At 47.0% G+C, this 14,093-nt stretch overlaps 1 protein-coding gene across 11 annotated transcripts in view; it reads left to right on the top strand.

Annotated features, from left to right (window-relative positions):
* The window catches only part of CACNA1D (calcium voltage-gated channel subunit alpha1 D), a 313,594-nt gene that overhangs the window by 224,912 nt on the left and 74,589 nt on the right, over nucleotides 1-14,093 (top strand). For 6 of the 11 annotated variants that reach the window (XM_053669277.1, XM_053669276.1, XM_053669275.1 and 3 more), the window contains 10 exons: nucleotides 251-338; nucleotides 574-633; nucleotides 1,690-1,716; nucleotides 5,080-5,240; nucleotides 7,254-7,479; nucleotides 7,596-7,803; nucleotides 10,318-10,438; nucleotides 12,287-12,401; nucleotides 12,917-12,986; nucleotides 13,776-13,842. In XM_053669277.1, the coding sequence (XP_053525252.1) occupies nucleotides 251-338; nucleotides 574-633; nucleotides 1,690-1,716; nucleotides 5,080-5,240; nucleotides 7,254-7,479; nucleotides 7,596-7,803; nucleotides 10,318-10,438; nucleotides 12,287-12,401; nucleotides 12,917-12,986; nucleotides 13,776-13,842 (1,143 nt within the window). The remainder of the gene's footprint in view (nucleotides 1-250; nucleotides 339-573; nucleotides 634-1,689; nucleotides 1,717-5,079; nucleotides 5,241-7,253; nucleotides 7,480-7,595; nucleotides 7,804-10,317; nucleotides 10,439-12,286; nucleotides 12,402-12,916; nucleotides 12,987-13,775; nucleotides 13,843-14,093) is intronic. The other 5 variants (XM_053669278.1, XM_037134649.2, XM_053669279.1 and 2 more) reach the window with 1 other exon arrangement.

The following is a 14,093-nucleotide window of genomic DNA, read 5'->3' as shown; positions in this document are numbered from 1 at the left end:
ATCTGGAGGGACAGAATTTGCTCCTGGTGGGGACCCTGGGCTTTCCGGGTGGATTGTGAAAGCAGGGGCTTTCCTACGGTGGGGGTGCCTGACTCCTTCACACTTCCTTTTGCTGGCCAAGCCCCTGAGGGCCCTTCATCCTCCTCCTCCCAGGTTCCCAGGGGGTCTGCCTTGTATCTTGTATCCGGCCGCCCTCCTGGGCATGCAGCGCCTCCAAGGCGCCACCTGAAGGGTGTTCTTCTCCCCACAGCCAGCATGCCGACCAGCGAGACGGAATCGGTGAACACAGAGAACGTAAGTGGTGAAGGCGAGAACCAAGGCTGCTGCGGAAGTCTCTGGTGAGTGTGGGGGCTGCTTGCCCTCGTGGCTTCTGCTGTACATCTTAGAGAAGCAGATGGGGTTCGGGGGCCTCATCCTCAGGGGTAAGAGGGGCGGTGGGCTCACCTTGGACCCCTTGGTCCCTGTTCTACCCCCAGCCCCTCCCATCCCTCTTCCTCCAGAGCAGCAGACCTGCTGAAGTGCAGCCTGCTGCACAGTGTGCCAGGTAACCCACCGTCCCACTGTGTCCACTAGGTGCTGGTGGAAAAGAAGAGGCGCGGCCGAGGCTGGGCCCTCTGGGTGTCGGCGGTGGGGGTAAATGGACCAGTTCTTTTCTGAGTCTGGTGTTGGCATCAGTGATTAGAGGAAGAGCTTGTGTGGCGGAGTGGCTGACTAGAATGTGCTCCACGTTTAAGCTTCCCTTCGTGCATGGGTTCTCCCAGCCCCATGCACAGCAGCTGGATGGCAAGACCCCGCCCACCTCTGCTCACAGCATTTTTGGGGGGGAGCCTTGCACCACCCTCTTCTAATAGTGGGGGGGGGTGCCATCCCATTACCCCCATTGACGTTTTTTCTGGAGGGTTTGGACTGCAGCAGTGCGGGACTGGCAGGGTGGAATGTGCGTGCTTGGGTGGGCAGGGGGTATCCAAGCAGTTTTGTTTTGTTTTGTTTGCTTCCATGTGGTATCTTTTAGGTCTTATCTCTGCAAAATATAAGTGTCTTTTTAAGAGAATTTGATCTCCTTTGGAGAGGTGCATGAAAACGATGTGTTATAGGCAGGGTATTCAACAGTTTGCAAAGTGTATTTGCCGCCTTTCTCTTGCTCTGCCCTCCGCACAATATTTTGAAGTAGGTGGGAAATGGGATTGTCTTCTCCATTTTATAGATTAGAACACAGAGGCCCAAAAAGATACGCTGCTTGCCCAGACTCACACAGTTAGTGAACAGCGGAGCCAGGACTCCTAGTCCAGTGCTTCATTAGCCACAGCAGCAGCATATGCTGCTGTTGAGATGAATGTCTGGTTGCAGGCAGGAGAGGCCCTGCTGATTTCAGTTTGGGGAACGTGGGTGGGAGCAGGGGAGAAGGACCCTTGGCATCCCTGCCTGTGCCGTGGCTGCTTAGGGCATCTGGCTAAGAGCCTTCTCTTTCTGGGACCCCCGGGGGTGCTCCGCCTGGCCTGCCTGGACAGGCAGCATCTCATTCCTGCCCTGCAAATAACCCAGCTACCCTGCTGCAGGAACTGGGAGTGCCGAGTCCTGCTTCTGTGCATGGCTTTTCCGATATCTCAGCTGATATACGATGGGCGGGGGTCGGTGGGGAGCATATGCTCAAACCTTCCTAACAGGAATGATATTCTTTTTGTCTTTCAGTCAAGCCATCTCAAAATCTAAGCTCAGGTCAGTATCTTCCTTCTGTTTTTTCTTAAGCAGGTGTGTTGGTTTGGTACCTTTAACTTCTGAATTTTACATGGAGTTGCTCTATGGGGCACAGTATTCATATAGAGGATCCATCTGCCTGGTGGACATTAAGCTCCTGTCTAGGAGATCAGCACAGTTAGTAGGTGCCAGAGATCTTGCCCCAGAGCAAACCAGCAAGATGCAGCAGTGAATAATTTCTCCCCACTGACCAACCCTTCATAGCCCTGGAGGCACTTCTCTAGAGTAGTATGTCTTGTCAATTTTCTGCTTAAAGGTTTTTCATAGAAGGAGGCTCAAGACATTTTCTGAGGTGCTAGTAATGTTCTGTTTCTTGGCCTGGATGCGGGTTACATGGTCAGTTGGTAAAAACTCACTGAACTATATACCTATGATTTGTGTACTCTTTCATATAAATGTTCCTTTTAAATTAAAAACATTTTACCACTACATATAAAATTTAATTTGAACAAAGAACTAAATGTGAAACCTAAAAGTGTAAGCATTCTAGAAGAAAACAGGAGAAAATCCTTGAGGCCTTGGATTAGGCAAAGATTTTCTTGAGTAAAACACTCAAAGTACCAACCATAACAGAAAAAACCTGATAAATTAGATTTCATCAAAATGAAAGCTCTTGCTCTTCAATAGAAAATTAAAAAAGATAATCTCCAGACTAGAAGAAAAAATATTTGTAAAACATATTTGATAAAGGACTAGTACTTTGTATATGGAGAGAATAATATATAAAGAATAGTGTCTATAATAAGAAGGCAACCCAATATAAAATGGAAAATAGATTTCAAGAGGCAGGTTATCCAAGAAGAGAGATGGAGAATAAGCACATGAACTGACCATTGGTCATTAGGAAAATGCAAATTACAATCACAGAGATACCACTGCATATCTATCAGAAAATTTCTTTACACCTATGGGTAAAATTTAAAAGTCTGACAGTACTTAGTTCTGACAAGACTGTGGATCAGTGGGAATTCTCATGTACTTCTACTTGTCAAATGATAGACATTTTTAAAACAAGTTGGCAGTTTCTTATAAAGTTGAACATATATTTACCTTATGACCCCGTAATCCCACTTCTAAGATTTATGTAAGGGAAATGAGGATATGTGCCTACACAAAAATTTTTATGTGTGTATGGCCATTGTATTTACAGTTACCAAAAACTGTGAATAACTCAAATGTCTGTCAGATGGTGACTGGTTAGATAAGTTATAGTTTACCCTGTGGTGGAAAAATGCTCATCAATAAGGGAAAACTGACAGAAGCAACAACACAAATGAATCTGAAAATAATTTTTGCTGAGTGAAAGAAGCCAGTCTCACAAAGCTCTATATTGTATAGAGTCTATTTATTGGATAGGCTGATGAAGCAAAACAATAGGACCAAAAAACAAACAAAAACCCAGATCAGTAGTTGTCACGATTTGGAGTGAGGAGAGGGATTTGTTCCTGAAGAACCAGGAAGGAACACTCTGAGTGATGGAAATAGTCTAAATCTTAACTGTGGCGGTGCTTACAAACAGTCTATCTAAAAAGTAAATTTTGATCACCTATAAATTATATCTCAATAAACTGGACTTTAAAAATAAGTTTAAAAGCCCTTCCATGACTCCCCGTTGCCAGAGGGCATGTTAATCCCTTCATAGTTTGACCCCTGGCTCATCATCTGGCCTTCTCTTTCCATAGTGCTCCCTACTGCTGTTTCCAAACAAACAAACAAACAAACAAACATTTTCAAACACGCTGTTTCTTCTCACCTACGTCGCCTGAGTCCCGCAGTCTCTTCTGAGCACAGTGCCCTCCCCTGTGCCCCCTGCTGCGAACTCTGGAGGGTCAGCACAGATCTCGGTTTTTCAGAGAAGGCGTCCTGACTCTTACAAAGAGTGTTAGCAGCTCCCGTCTTTTTGCTCCTGTATCTGGTGCCTTGGGAATAGCACTTGGTACAGATTTATAATTTATGACCCTGCGTGCTTTGGACAGGGGCCCTGGGACCATGTCCATATCTCCATATGCGCAGTGCCTGGCACGGAGCCTGGGCACTCAGCACCCAGTGAGGGGCAGGATGGGGAGGGCTGCAGGATTTCAGGGATGTGGCACTAAGGTGACCTTACGGTCACATCGGTGAGAGACACCTATGCCTGGTCACTGCAGCAGAGACCCACCAAGGCAGATCTTACTCAGGCTAGTATCCCCCTTGCTAGTGTGTGCCGAATTATGCAAAGGAATCCAGCCTGGAGAGGACAGTCTTTAGTGTCCTCTGTAGAACTTTTCTTTGCTGGGCATCTTGTTTCCAGCTGCTCTTACCGCTGGAAACCATACAGCAAGAGCAGTAACAAAATGTACCTTGTTAGTGCTAAGTCTTGCTGAAGAGTTAGCACAGCGCTTTCTTTGCCTGGTCTCTGGGTTTCAGTGCACTTAGCCTAACAGTGCAGCTGAGTCAGCCACAGCTGCTGCTTGGACACAGCCTGGAGAGTCCTCTGACTCAGGCGCCGGGAGCACAGCCCACTTCGCCAAACGGTCCTGGGGCAGGGATGTTGCCACAGAGAGACAGGGTAAGGGGGAGAATACTTTCCCTCATTACCAACTGGAACCGAAAGGCAGTAAAGGACATGCTACTTGTCTGTTTGGCTCAGCTCATTTTATTTGCATGAAAACACGATTCAATATTGGCTCTTCTCCTAAAGGTATGTTTTGAACATCACTAGTGAGAAAGGGCACCTGATGACTCAGTATGAAGACTCATGTCCTACTCAGCTTCGACAGCTCTGCCAGGCTCCAGAGAAATCTCCCACATTTAAGGAAGGACCGAAAGTTTCCCTAAAAGAAAAACTGAGGTTTTGGAGCACTGCACTGCCTGATAAATTTTGTATGATGATTGAGAGGCTGTGAGAGATGTAATGACAAGCTAAGTGGCTCTGTGCACCAACAGATCCACGAACCATATGGGGCATGTGAACTGCACATGCGATAGCTCGGCACTGCATCTGCACATGGGTCTGGGAATATCTAGGTTTTCTAACCGGCTTGAGGACTCCGTACGACAGCTTGCGGAGTTCTCTGAAGCCATAGGAAGGGAACTGATAGCATGATCAAATCAAGATATAATACTTTAAAAAGTTTTATTTTGAGATCAACGCAATTTGTATTCTGAGGTCTGTTCATTTCTCTGCCATTTTTTTTTTTCATGTTTCCTTCCCACACCCCGGCCCCAGTCTGGGCCTCCCGTACTGGGCCTCCTGGGGTGGGAGACAGATGATTTCCCAGTGATGTCTGATGACAGACAGGGCTCTGTCTGTCATTCGGGGAGTAATGTCTGCTTCTCTTTCAGCCGACGCTGGCGTCGCTGGAACCGATTCAGTCGCAGAAGATGTAGGGCTGCCGTGAAGTCTGTCACGTTCTACTGGCTGGTTATTGTCCTGGTGTTTCTCAACACCCTAACCATTTCCTCCGAGCACTACAACCAGCCAGACTGGTTAACGCAGATTCAAGGTACAGGCAGGGGTCGTTCTCTTTTTGACCCTAATGAGGGATACCTGAGGCTGTCAACTACGCTTCAGTCTCGCCTGCTTGATGTGTGAAAGGGTGCAGGAGTGTTTCTAGTGTATGTTAACTGGGAAGACGGTAGACTCTGCAAGCACAGGGTGCACCTGGCGTGGAGGTGCAGGCTGGGTGTGGGGAAGGAAGCACCTTGGAGCTGATGAACACCAGGGCATCTCATTGTCTTCACCCTGTGACCACGTAGGATCCAGGAATCTTCCAGTTGGAAGGGACCTCCATCCCTTCTCCCCTCCCCCACTAAAAGGAAGCTTTATTTCCCTTGTTCTTGGCAAGCTGTGATTGTACCCCTGACTTGACTATCCCAGCAATGGGGTGTGGTTTTTTTCCCCAGAGACAGCCCTTTCTGAATGTGACAGTTTTGAGCCATCGAGAAGGCCTGTCTTACATCAAATCAAATCTGTTTCTGTCCAACTCTCCAGCCTGCTGGGAGGTATTTTCTGCCAATAAAAATGACCTTGTTGTTACTCCCACGAAGACTGACAACAACTCCCGGAGGAGTTATAGAAGAACCAAACACAAGAGAAGTGCTCAATATCACTAGCTATCAGAGAGATGCAAATTAAAACCACAATGAGATACCACTTTACACCAGTCAGGATGGCTATCATAAACAAAGCAACAAACAACAAATGTTGGAGGGGTTGTGGGGAAAAGGGGTCCTTAGTTCACTGTTGGTGGGAGTGCAGACTGGTACAACCATTATGGAAAACAGTATGGATTTTTCTCAGAAAAATAAAAATCGACCTGCCTTTTGACCCAGCAATTCCACTGCTGGGATTATATCCTAAGAATCCTAAAACATCAATTTCAAAGAACCTATGCAACGCAATGTTCATAGCAGCACAATTTACAATAGCCAAGAGTTGGAAGCAACCTAGGTGCCCATCAGTAAATGAATGGATACAAAAATTGTGGTACATATACACAATGGAATTCTATGCTGCAGAGAGAAAGAAGGAGCTACTACCCTTTGCAACAACATGGATGGAACTGGAAAGCATTATGCTGAGTGAAATAGGCCAGGTGCTGAAAGACAAATACCATATGATCTCACCTTTAACAGGAAGCTAAACAAAAAAACAAACAAGCAAGCAGAAAAAAAAAACCCAAAAAACAAAGACACTGAAATAGAGAACAAGGGGATAGTGACCAGAGGGGAGAAGGAAGGGAAGTTAAGGGGAAAAAGGGGGGAGGGATTTGGAGGAACAAATAGGAAGGACACAGGGACGAGAACTAAGGGGGGGGGGGGTGGAAATGGGAGGGAGGTGGGGAGCAAGGGGCGGGGGAGGCTGGGATGGGAAAAATAGACAAAAAACTGTACTTGAAAAATAACTAAATAAAATTAAAATTAAAAAAAAAGAAAATAAGATAGATGAAAGGATGGTGAGATAAGGGAATAGATATATGATAAAGTAAATATAATAACATTTTAATGGTAGAATCTAGGTGGTAAATACATGGGTTTTCAGTTCAAAATTTTTTCAACTTTTTTATGTTTGAGAACTTTCTTAATAAAATGTTGGAAAAGTAAAAAAAAAAAAAAAAAAAAAAAAAGAAATGACCTTGATAGGCAACTGCTTCTTATGTTGTGGTGCTGTAAACAAGACTGGACCGATCTTTTGTGACTGATGGAAACAAAATATAATGTGATGGACTAAATGGAGAAAGCATCAGAGATTGTGTGGTAAACTGCCCCTCCCTGTTTCACAGTCAGTGAAACAGAGGCCCGGAGACACCAAGGAATCTCTGCAGAGTCACACGTCCAGAGTAGCAGTGGCAGCAGGACTAGAACTTGGCAGACAAGCAGACCATACATGTTAGCGCCACGTTTCAGTAATGGAGGCATTGGCAGGGAGGGGGCAGGGGCTGGCAGGAGGGAAGAAGCAGAGCCTGAGCCATTGCAACAACGAGATCCCGAGGACAGGAGCCTCTTTGTCTTTGCAGATATTGCGAACAAAGTCCTCCTGGCTCTGTTCACCTGTGAGATGCTGGTGAAGATGTACAGTTTGGGTCTCCAGGCATACTTCGTCTCTCTCTTTAATCGGTTTGACTGCTTCGTGGTGTGTGGTGGAATTACGGAAACGATCTTGGTGGAGCTGGAAATCATGTCTCCCCTTGGCATCTCCGTGTTTCGCTGTGTGCGCCTCTTACGGATTTTCAAAGTGACCAGGTGAGGACATGTGTATGTCGCCGAAGGTGCTTTCTGACTACGAGGTGGTGGTGAGCCTCATCCCTGGTGGGGCGATGTTCTGCGTTCTAGGCTTACACCCTCATCTTGATTTGCAGGCACTGGACATCCCTGAGCAACTTGGTGGCATCCTTGTTAAACTCCATGAAGTCCATCGCTTCACTGTTGCTTCTGCTTTTCCTCTTCATCATCATCTTCTCCTTGCTTGGGATGCAGCTCTTTGGTGGCAAGTTTAATTTTGATGAGACACAGACCAAGCGGAGCACCTTCGACAATTTCCCTCAAGCACTTCTGACAGTGTTCCAGGTGAGCCCTTCTGTCTGTCCCTCCCCAGGGAGCTCGTGAGGAGATGCCTTCTCATCTGTCCACAACTGGGGAGGACAAAAAAATTCCATTTTCATTAGTAATCTCTGCCCCAATAATGCTAGGACAAATTTTGTGCCATCTAAGCCATTTCTTTTGCATCTTAATCCAGCTGTCCACGTGATGTGTGATTTACTGTTTTTGTCAGCCCACTGGCTCTGGGGTTTCTGTGAGATAGGCTCTAAAATCCTTTCCTGGTTCTGTGCTAAGTTTTGATCGTGGGCAAGTTTTGTAATCCCGGCTATAACAGATGTGTGCAAAGAAGTGAATTCTAAAGCCCTGATGCTCCCGCGAAGTCAGAGGAGTCAGGATGATGAGAGAGCTGCGACAGCCTTCTGCCCGTGTGATGTCATGAGGACACACAGACTTGGAGGCGCCGGTGCTTTGGGGGCCTTGGTGGGCAGTGAGGCTGCGGAGCAAGCGACAGTGTGAGACAATAGCAGCCTCTCCACCCCTTCTGGCCCTAAGCTGAGTTGTTCTCAACCCCTCTTCATCTTCCTGTATTGTGGCCAGAGCCCTTCTGTGCACAGGGCCTGGCAGGTATGTGGAAAGCCCCATCCGACCTGGTGGTTTTTCACATGCCGCGTCGGGGAGCTTCGGGGCCCCGCTGGGGAGGCGGCCAGGCCAGTGCAGGGGGCAGTGGGCATGGAGGGCCCAGGGGGCTCTCTCAGTGCTCAGCTCTGACCCTGGAAAGTCACTATCCTTTTCTGAAGAAGAAAGAAACAGAGGCTCCAGGGGAGGCTCTCTAAGATTCTTTCACACTTAGTCATTTTGAGGTGAATGAAATATTTCTCAGCACTATAGGCTCTGGCAGAATTATACTTAATTTTTAAACTTTTTTGAGATTTTTTTGAATTACACTTAATTTTGGGCCCCTGATTAAGTCATTGATTTTTCTGATTTCCTTCAGAGGAACCTGTGTGGTGGTGGTTTTGTAATATATGTACATGGCACAAAATTCAAATGTTATAAGAAGATAGAAAGTAACAAGCAAGTCTCCCCACCCACCCACCAATTCCCCTTCTGGGAAGCAACCACCATTAAATAGTTTCTTGTGTACTCTGAGATATAAATCAGTTAACCTGCCTACAGATGAATGTACCCAGATGGTCGTGCATTCTGCATGCTATTTCCCATCTTGCTTTTTACCAGTTAAAATGTCCTTTAAAGCCTTCTTTATTGGTCGGTAAAAGGTCGTTACCTCCTTTCCTGTGCTGCATAAATTCTGTGGGTTGGATGTGTCATGATTCATGGAGCTAGCCTCCTGCCGATAAATATTTTGTTGTGTCTGGCCTTGCCTCAGTGGGTGACCTTGAACATACACCATAGGACACATGTGTGAGTAAATCTGTAGGATGAATTCTGCTGGTTTAAAGGTGCATCTGTCTCCAAGTTCGATGCTTTCCTTGAGGGCGCGCTCATTCGTCCTCCGGGGACGGAGGGCGGGGCCGGAGGGCGGGGCCTGCCCGTTGTCTTGCTCCTTTTCTGATTGTTTCCTATCTGATCAGTGAAAATGCAATCTTGTTGTTTTGATTCGTATTTCTGTTGTGAATGTCTTTTCATGTGACAAAGAGCCATTTGTAGCTCCTTTTCTGTGACTTGCTTTATCCTTTCAAACCACTGGCCCATTTTTCTGCTTGGTTTTGACCCACAGCAGTTTTAATTATTAAAGTATCTAGTCCAGATAGATGATAAAGGAGAATGCTCTCTCCTGTCTCTCTCACTGTCTCTTTTTCTGGAAAATAGTGTATTTTGACATTGCTGCTAATGTTCGTCTGATTCTATTTCATAATGGATGGAATTACCCAGCATCAGTAGAGAAGATTATGGATTTGAAATTCAGGTAGTTTATCAGTGGCTACTCCTGAGGTAGCTTCCCCTTCTGGGAAGCAACCACCACTAAATTACGTACATTTGCATAAGATACTTAAAAGAATTCCCTGCTTGTAAAAATTCATAGATATAATTCTCCACTTCCACACTTGGTTAACTACAATATGTAAAATACTAGGCAGCAGGTAAAAAGAATGAAATGAAGCTACCGACACAGAGGTTCTCCAGAGCATATTGTTGAGGGAGAAAAAGAGCAAAAAAATTATGTAGTACGATATCCTTTATGTCTAATAAATCAGAGAAGACACCCACTGCCTATTTCCTCTGAGTGTGTAAATGTGTGTTTAAGTCCGCAGATAAAGGCCCTGGAGAGGGTCAGCCCAACAGCACGCTCACTGGGGAGGGGACTGAAACTGGGCTGGGGCATCCTTCAAGAGTACATAAGCCTTACGTGTGTGTTATTTTTACTGGAATGATTAACTCATTTATTTGTTTAGATTTGCTCAGTGCAAACCAGACTCTGAAAGGCAGTTTGAACCAGATTTAGGCAGCCACCAGGAGCTCTGAGAGAACACCTGGGCCTTGTGGGTCCACCTGCCGCTGATCCAAGTTTTGGCTTCTTAGATTCTGACAGGCGAAGATTGGAATGCTGTGATGTATGATGGCATTATGGCGTACGGGGGCCCATCGTCTTCAGGAATGATCGTCTGCATCTACTTCATCATCCTCTTCATTTGTGGGAACTGTATCCTTCAAGCTGACCAGGGCTGTGTCGTTGTCCCTGTCGTGTTTCGTTGTTCCCTCTCTGGACCGCCCCATCGGGGCCGGGGCAGCTGTTGTGATGGGGAGGTGGGGGCCCTTACCTTTTCAGTCAGCTCTCCTTCGCAGTTGCGGGGACAGCGGAGTGGAGGCACAGTCCCAGTTAGGCTCTGAGGAGTGACAGCAGGCTTGGGCAAGGATCCCGAGGTAGGGCAGGGACTGCCCCCGTGGTCGCCTAGACCGGTGTCACAGCTCCTGTGCAGGTCCCACAGGGATAGCGTCGGGCAAAGCCAGGTGGTTCTCCATGCCATCGTCCTTGGGGGGCTGGGCACATTTATGTCTTCTTAGGGACCCACCTTCAGTGGATGGACCTACGCACCCCTGAACCTAATTTGGCTTTGCTGATCTGCACATTTCTGAAAGTCAGTTATCTATTGGCCGGTTGCTGTATCATGCAGTGGAACTTTTCTTCAACTTGTTTATTCCTTTTCACTGCCAAGAAGTACTCTCTAATCCTAGACTTCTGGAAACTCAGATCTCTCTTTACTTCAACTGGAACTTTTATGACCCATAACCGTTGCTTGTGTCTGCTTTATCTCTCTGTCCTCCCTGCCTAGCCCAAGACCTGGCACATGGAGCCCCTCAATAAATGTTTGGTGGAAGACCTATTGTACAGACACATGACTGCCACCCAGACTCGTGGGCTAGACTGTTTGAAAAATAGTCTAGCATCTCAAAGGTTGTGCTAGACTAGCATCTGAAAGTCAATATAATTCACTCGTGTTTCTGTCCCTTTAAAGACATGAACAGATTAGTCAAGCGTGAAATCCCCTGGGGGCTATCTCATCATCGGTCCCTCAGGAGGTTATGTTTGTTTACAGGGACCCACCTGAGATTTCAGGTTGCACAGGGCTTGTGGGGCCGCGCAGTAGTGCTCCTCTCCTATCTCAGAGCCTGGGCTCCCGCACACACAGGGCTGGGCATCGCCCTGAGAGAAGCATTAGTCAGAGAAGGGAGTCGTCTTCACTTCTGTCCTCTGATCCCTCTGCTTCCCGAAAATGCACTTAACTGCTGTGAATAAGAAACAGGCATCTTCTGATTTGGGAACCCTGTTCAGAAATTTTTTCCCCAGTCATTCATGGAAACCACGCATACAACATTATCATAAAAACCTAAAACCTTACAATGTGTTCAAATATTTAACTTTTTACTATCTGGAAAAATAAAATTAAAGTACAGCAGTCAAAGACTTCGCCACAGTGGGCCTATGCAGAAGAACAGCCCGGACCAGCGGGCAGGCCCCCTGTGGCCAGTGTGTGTGCGGTGCACGCGCAAGGCGTCCACGTGCTCTGAAGGCCGTCTCCAGCGAGCAAGGCTCAGACTGCTTTGAGCGATGGGACCATCATTTACATAATGTGTAGCCTTTACAGGGGTCTATTTTGGAAAACATGCCCCGAATAAATATGTTGTAGGTGGATGACTGTGTTTTAAAAGAAACAAAATGCATAAAGAGAAATGCAAAATGCATTGGAAACTCCATGCTTATGTTGTAGATTGTCTTTTGCTATGTGTAAGCACACAGAGATTTTTGTGGATTTTAGCGAATCTTAATTTTGCTTCTTTCCAGACTGTCTTCCACAGTTTTCTAGTTTTTTTTTTTTTGGTTTTTTTTTTAAAGAAAATACTTATCTGGTCCTCTGGTTTTACTAGATGAGTATAGCTCTAGGGGACACTCAGTCACCAGTCTCCCAGAATTTGGGGGCTGGGGAGGGGTGATGTTGCTATTGTTGACCATGCTTTAAACAGGTGTTATCCCTTAAAATGTTCAAATTAGATATCCTACTGAATGTCTTCTTGGCCATTGCTGTAGACAATTTGGCTGACGCTGAAAGTCTGAATACTGCTCAGAAAGAGGAAGCTGAAGAAAAGGAAAGGAAAAAGATCGCCAGGTAACCCCACTCTCAGCTGAGGTGTTTGCTTAGGAGGCTACCTGGGGACCAGCTGCAGGTGAGGCCTGGCAGAGCCCTGAAGACCCTGCAGCAGCTGCAGCCCTCTGTTGCTGCTTGGTGGTGACCGTGGGTGGCCACGTGGGGCTGACCTGAAAGGATGGAATCTGGGGCAGAACCCAGTCCCTTGGCTGTCAGAGCAGAGCTAAGAGTGGGAGTCACGCATCCCCATGCTTAAAGAGTCACTGCAGTTAATTTTGGCATCATAAAATAAATGATGCATTCAATGCTGATTAGCTTTTGGATGAAAATTTTAATAAGATGATCCGTGTAATGAACCAGTGCACTGAATGAACAGGAAGCTGTAATGTGGGTTGTGCTATGTTCTTGCTGTTCGGGTCGTTTCCAATTAGACTCTGTCCTTTATCGGGCCACTGTTGATTCAGAATCCTGATTAGCCATTTTATTCACAGAACTATAGTTACTTGGTTTCTTGTGTCCTATTCTCTCCTCTGTAGAAAAGAAAGCCTGGAAAATAAAAAGAACAACAAGCCCGAAGTCAATCAGATAGCCAACAGCGACAACAAGGTGTGTGACCCTAAACACTGCTCCCTTTTTGGTTTCAGATGATTCTGTTGCTAAAGGCACTCTTTCCGCATGAAGGTGTCCGGAGTGGTGTTTCGGACTGTGACTGTGGTGTGCCATTTTTGACGCTGCCTTCGCTGGGGTTCTGAGTGAATTCAGGCACTTAGCTGGTTGTTAGCCAATATTTTACCAGAGAACCAGTATGTTAAGTATTTGACTGGCCTGATCACTTATTTGTCCTTTACTGGACTTACGTGGTCAGAGCCTGCCTAGGTTGGTGTCTTCTCAGGATTTAAATCAAGAATCGTTGATAGGTATCTGTCCCCAGAGGAGATGGCAGGGTCAGGGGTCTGTGTGCTGAGGCTTATACTGTCAAACTTAATCCCGAGCACGACAGCTCTGGATTTTTCATTCATTTTTGGTTGTTTGTTCACTGAGTCAGTAGACACTTGTGTGGTTACCATGTGTCAGATACAGGGGACTGAGAGTGAACCAGACCAGCGAGGCCCCCTGCCCGCGTGGGGCTCACTGTCTAGAAGGCAGGCAGCAGCCTTCAGTGTGTGGCTGTGCTGGGTGCAGCGACGGTGGCCCGGAGGGGTCAGACCAGTGCCTCACGCAGAGCTGCTGCGTGGGGCACCTGCTGCCCCTGCACACTCACTCACGTACCGCACACACGTGGAAGAGAGTTCCTCTGCCCTGTGCTGAGTGGCAGGGCTGTGCCCTCACCACGGCCCTCTAACATGCCTTTTAGTCAGAATCTCCCCTCCTCCCAAGAACTCTGTGTCATCCTAGGTTACAATTGATGACTACCGAGAAGAGGATGAGGACAAGGACCCCTACCCACCTTGCGATGTGCCAGGTATGGTGGTGAGGCTGGAGACAGGCTCTCGGCTCATGAATGATGTGGCTTTGCCACCCCCCTGTGATCAGCGGCTGAGTCTGTGGCTGGTCAGCCTAGCTGGAGCACACCCTGGGTAGGCCACTGGGGTCACCGAGGCCATGAGTCCAGTGACCTGCTTTTTCTCTTGGTCACGGGCAGCTTACATAATCCAAATTCCAGGTGGTGGGAGAGAAAGTGTAGGTGGATCAGGAAAAGGCCAGCCTTTGCTG

The sequence above is a fragment of the Artibeus jamaicensis genome, unplaced genomic scaffold (assembly GCF_021234435.1).
Source record: "Artibeus jamaicensis isolate MK-2021 breed Jamaican fruit bat unplaced genomic scaffold, CSHL_Jam_final contig_519, whole genome shotgun sequence".
Lineage (NCBI taxonomy): Eukaryota > Metazoa > Chordata > Mammalia > Chiroptera > Phyllostomidae > Artibeus > Artibeus jamaicensis.
The sequence above is the reverse complement of the archived record's forward strand: the minus strand, read 5'-3'. Positions and strand labels throughout refer to the sequence as shown.